Here is a 6,000-nt window from a genome sequence, read left to right as displayed (position 1 = left end):
AGATATATTCGATTAAACAAATTTAAAGTCCCCGCCACCTCCCCCCCCCCAACACACACACACACACACACACTACTATGGTGGAATTTGAATTCATATCTCCAACTAAATTACCATTGGCCTAGTAAGTGTCACTTCACAAGCTCTGAAATAAAATCTCCCTTTAACCACAAGAGAACAATACCACATTTTGAAATTGTATTTTAAACACCTACCCGCTACGCTTCAGGCTCCCTTCGAATGCTTCACACATTATTTCAAGATCTGGCGGGGGTGACCTTCTCGCTCGCTAACATTACACTTAACACAGGATGTGGTCGGTGCTACTCGCAGATGTCCCGGTAAAAACTCGGCAGGCACACTACTATTACACCAATGTTGCAGATGATTTAGTTTCAGTTCAATGACATTTATCCTTCTCAAATTGGGTACGCCAGATAATTGCAGCAGGGTCAAGTGAAGTATTAACTTTCAGATATCTCTGTATCTGCTGGCAGCAAGTATGTGCAATTGGAACAATACAACGGACTTTCAATTCGTGAAGACGTTTCAGTATGTGGTGCACATACCAACATTCATCCTGGGACTGATCATTAATTTGGTTGCCCTCTGGATTCTCTGCATCCGAATAAAGAAGTGGATGGAATCTACGATCTACATGACAAATTTGATTATGTCTGACATATTTCTGCTGTTCTCCCTGCCTTTCAAGATCCACGCCGACAACGAGTGTGGAAAGTGGGACCTGGGACCAATATTCTGCAAATTTGTGGAATCTCTGTACTTTGTGAACACTTATGGGACAATCCTGTTAATAATGCTGATCTCGTTGGATCGGTACATCGCTATCAAACACCCTTTCCTGGCAAGAACCTTCAGGTCGCCAAAGAAAGCCATCATCGCCTGTACTGTGATGTGGGTTTGCATTTGGGCTGCCAGCATTCCAAACTACATCCAGGATGATCAATTTGCAAACAGATGTTTTATACATTTTGAGACGTTTTGGGACAAAGGTACAATTCCCCTGACAATGGAAACTATCTTTGTAATCTCTGCCATTACTGTGATATTCTGTAGTGTTCAGATGGTCAGAACACTGCGACGAGTGGAGGAAGAGAGTGACGGCATAAGCATGAGGACGTCTATGAACATTATTTCTTCAAATCTGGTGACCTTCCTTCTCTGCTTTACACCATATCATGTGGCCATGCTGCTGTACCTTTTAGCGAAGTGGGGCTGCCTAACTGAGTACAAGACGCCTCTACGAGCATTTCTCCAGATTTCTCAGTGTTTGGCAACTATAAATTGTTGTCTGGATGGAATGTATTACTATTTGATCATTAAGAATTCCAGGAAATCCCAGGTCAACAGTGCAGAGGAAACTATTTCAACTCGTTCCAGTTGAATTCCAGAATTCATTTTGCCCTTTTACCCTTGGTTTCTTGAACTTATAATCATCAATTGCTTCTTTGGTTACAGTCATTGCATGAAGAATAATGGATAAAAGATACCAAAGTTTTGGATTTATTTATTAAACATATATTTTTCCCTTAGTTCATTAATTCTGATACTGCTGATTTTGTACTGGATAATGTGATCAGCTAAACCAAAAGGATTTGTTTCCAATGGATTTTGGATCAACATGATTGTAACAATATGTTTTGAGTGCACATTATCATTAACACAGGTTTTCCCCCAATGATTCACATACATTGGACGTGTAGCTGTGCAATTTGTAAAGTTAATAGCTGAAAACAATAAGTTTAAAAGAAGGTGATGACCTAGTGGTATTATTGCTAGACTATTAATCCAGAAGTCAGCTTGTGGTATGGGGACCTATGTTTGAATCACGCCATGGCAGATGGAATTTGAATTCAATAAAAAAAATCTGTAATTAAGAAACTACTGATGACTGTAAAACCATTATTGATTGTCAGAGAAACCCATTTGATTCACTAATGCCCTTTAGGGAAGGAAATCTGCCATCCTCACCTGGTCTGGCCTACATGTGACTCCAGAGCCCCAACAAAGTGGTTGGCTCTCAACTGCCCCCTGAACAAGGGCAGCTAGGGATGGGCAACAAATGCTGGCCAGTCAGTGATGCCATGTTCCACGAATGAATTTAATAAATGTTCCCAGTCTACTAGATAATCTGAATTGCATTTCTTCAATGGTTCATGTAAATGAATGTGTGAGTTTCATTAGTCAAGTCAGCTGAAATGTTGCTTAGAGTAAAATATTTAATCAATCATCATAAGAGCTATCAGGGATTTCCAGGAAAGATTCAGAGGGACCTGGGGGTCCTTGTGCATGAATCGCAAAAACCCAGTCTGCAGGTGCAGCAGGTGATCAAGAAGGCAAATGGAATGTTGGCCTTTATCGCGAGGGGGATAGAATATAAAAGCAGGGAGGTCTTGCTGCAACTGTACAGGGCACTGGTGAGGCCGCAACTGGAATACTGTGTGCAGTTTTGGTCCCCTTATTTGCGAAAGGATATATTGGCCTTGGAGGGAGTACAGAGAAGGTTCACCAGGTTGATACCGGAGATGAAGGGGTTAGCTTATGAAGGGAGATTGAATAGACTGGGCCTGTACTCGTTAGAGTTTAGAATGCTGAGGGGGAATCTTATAGAGACATATAAGATAATGAAGGGGCTAGGTAGGGTAGAGGTAGAGAGATTCTTCCCGCTTAGAAAGGAAAACAGAACTAGAGGGCACAGTCTCAAAATAAGTGGGGGGTGGGGTGCAGTTTAGAATGGAGTTCAGGAGGAACTTCTTCACTCAAACGGTGGTGAACCTCTGGAATTCTCTGCCCGTTGAAGTGGTGGAGGCTACCTCATTGAATATATTTAAGTCACGGGTAAATAGATTTCTGACAGACAAGGGAATTAAGGGTTATGGGGAGAAAGCGGGAAAGTGGAACTGATCCACTTCAGATCAGCCATGATCTTATTGAATGGTGGGGCAGGTTCGAAGGGCTAGATGGCCTACTCATGCTCCTGTTTCTTATATTCTTATGTTCCTATGTAAGTTACTAATGTAAAGTGCATACCATTCAATCAGTGGCATAATCAGTGAGAAATATGATGATCATACAAAAGGATAACATATGGTGAAAAGCAAAACACAGTCAAAACTCCACAGTAGCTCCGATAACAATTTATCACAAAGCATCCCAAAGGTGAAGCTGGCTTATTACAGTGTGAAAAAGTTAAAAAATTATACAAGTTTAAAAATCACATGAGCTGCTCGCCACTAACATTTTCAAAGACAGAGAAAGTCCTGGTGAGAAATCATTTGCCTTAACTACAGGTAACAGTCAAGGACCATGACTATATTAATTATAAGGGAGGCTTTCTTCACACAACGTGCACAAAAGAATCCAATTAAACACTGTACAGCTGCAGTATGTAATCACTGGTCAAATGTATTTTTATCATCCTTATGTCTGGAAGTCAGTCAATAAATAGAAAGAAATATGTGCTTGAAAATATTGTAATTTAAATGGACGTGCATATTGTAATTGGACAGCTAAATGCATACATTATACATTATGTAATCCCAATTATTAGTTGTGAATGGACACAGATAATTTTTTAAACAAAGTACACATTTGATTGGTAGATATTAATTGCTTGTATTTGAGCCACACTGTATAATTGCCATTGTATTTCTTTGTTCGGAGAGTCTGTGAGCACCTAGTGACCAGCAGGCTTCCTTGCCATAGCTCAAATAAAGATCTTGAACTTGAACTGAGTGTCGCCTGGTCAGTTAAGAGGAGTGAGGTACATTATAGTTGAATAGCTGTGAAATTCCCACAATACAGTGGAAGACATAGCATTGTTTACAGTGAGGATTTCTGTCTAACAAAATTAATTGTATATTTTTATTAAACAGATGGACTGTGAACTTCATTTTTTATCAAATATTAATCTGTTGTTACTCCACCACCAAACACATCAGAAGGAATGTGGTTCTTTCTATGACAGCCTAGCTCACTCCTCAATAACCTCCGACACCTCTCCTCTTTGCACTCCATGTATCCTTACAAACACAGAAAATTCAATACCTTTGCTTTTTCCCTCCTCCTCCCTTCTCACCATCCAGATCCCCAGTTACTTTCAGTAAAATGATGATATTGACTTTTAGTTTAGTATACTGTACTTGCTGCTCTCATTATGGTCCCCAATACATTTAGGAGGTTAAACAAAAAATTATACAACTACTTTGCAGAACACCATTCCAAAAGCATGGCCAAGACTTTTGGTTGCCCACTATATTAGTTCACCGCCCCATTCTGACCTCCATCGGCAGATTCCTACACAGTTCCTAGGATATTCAATGTAAGCTCGAGAAAGAGCACCCATCTTTCAATTAGACACCGTATAGCATTCCAGACCCAACACTGAACTCAACAGTTTCAGACCATAAGCTTTGCCCCCATTGGTTTTGGATTGTAGCTGTTGATTCTGCTATTTCCATTTACACCTCATCTATATCTTTCTTTCTTGATTTTAGCTATTACCATCTGCTTATATCTTGCACCATCACCGCTTTTGTTATTTAATTTCTCCTGTCTTCCACTTTATCAGAAACCTTCATTTTTGTTCCTTCCTTCTCAACCCCCTTTCCCCACTGCTTTACTTTAAAATCTATTGCATCTCTAATTGTTCCCAGTTCTGAGGAAAGACCATTGCCCTGAAGCTTTAACTCTTTTTCTCTTTTCACAGACGCTGCCTGATCTTACTGATTATTCCCAGCATTCTCTGTTCACATTTCAAACCTGCAGCATCTGCAATATTTTGTTTTTCACATTGTTCCATTGTACATGTGCTAAATAAGCCCAGCCAATGCTGAGATACAATGATACGCATAAGCAATTTAAATTTCACAGCTTATGCTGTCAGATTTTAACCACTGCTTCACTATAATTACCAATGCTGACCCTTACAATGGTACTGTTGATGTATAGATGAAGCGATCAAATAAAATAATATTAGTACCCCTTCAATGCCATCTCAGCCTTTGTTACCTCCTGCAGTTGAATGAAGATGCACTTAGTTCAACATTGTATATTAGTTGAGCTTGTGACAGACCTGCTGTAATTTATGTGAATCAACAACATTGTGCATTTATATAGAAACATCACCAGGCAATATATAAGAGAAAACTATGTATGTTGAGTAGTTCAGAGCAAGCTAATACAAGCACCATATATAAAACCCCACCATAATATGATTTCTGGTTCATTTCGTCTATCTACTGATGCAAATCCATTAAGAATTAGAACTAAGAACATAGGAATTAGAAGTTGGAATAGACCATTTAGAGCCTTGAGCCTGCTCTGCCAATCACTGAGATTGTGATTGGAATTCTCCACCAACTCCATTTTGCTAACGTATCCCCAAATCCCTTAGTATCCAACAATCTAACAATCTTGATCTTGAATGTAATCATTAACTGAGAATCCACAGCTTTCTAGGGTAGAGAATTCTGAAGATTTACAACTTCACTCGAATACAAGTATATCCTTAGGTAAAGCAATCAAAGGTGTGGACAGTAATCTAGGCATGATCTCACCAAACCCTATATAATTGTGGTAAGGTTTCCCTATACTTAAACTAAACCCCTTTGCAATAAAGGATAACATACCATTTACCTTCCTAATTGCTAGCTGTGTCTGCAAGTTAACTTTCCATGTTTCATACACAAGGACAGCCAAACCTCTGATACCCAATGTTTAATAGTTTTCTACCTTTTTAAATTATTCTGTTTTTTCATTCTTCCTACCAGGGGAGATAATTTCACTCTTCCTGACATTATATTTCATCTTCTACCTTATTGGCCTGTCACATAACTAATTCACCCTTTTGAGGCCCTTTCATATTCTCGTCACAGAATGATTTGCAGATGTGCAGGTTTGGTGGATTGGCCAGGCTAAGTTGCCTCTTAGGACGGGATTTTCCAACCCCAAGACTGGAAAATCTTTCCCGAGGTCGAC

At 39.5% G+C, this 6,000-nt stretch overlaps 1 protein-coding gene across 1 annotated transcript; it reads left to right on the top strand.

Annotated features, from left to right (window-relative positions):
- The first annotated feature begins 502 nt into the window (after positions 1-502).
- Positions 503-1,594, top strand: LOC145341463 (G-protein coupled receptor 55-like). The gene has a single exon (XM_080186429.1). It carries the CDS (start codon positions 503-505, stop codon positions 1,403-1,405), a length of 903 nt encoding a protein of 300 aa, XP_080042555.1. The 3' UTR covers positions 1,406-1,594.
- Positions 1,595-6,000: the final 4,406 nt, after the last annotated feature.

Source organism: Carcharhinus amblyrhynchos, chromosome 3 (assembly GCF_965287045.1).
Source record: "Carcharhinus amblyrhynchos chromosome 3, sCarAmb.v2.hapA, whole genome shotgun sequence".
Lineage (NCBI taxonomy): Eukaryota > Metazoa > Chordata > Chondrichthyes > Carcharhiniformes > Carcharhinidae > Carcharhinus > Carcharhinus amblyrhynchos.
The sequence above is the reverse complement of the archived record's forward strand: the minus strand, read 5'-3'. Positions and strand labels throughout refer to the sequence as shown.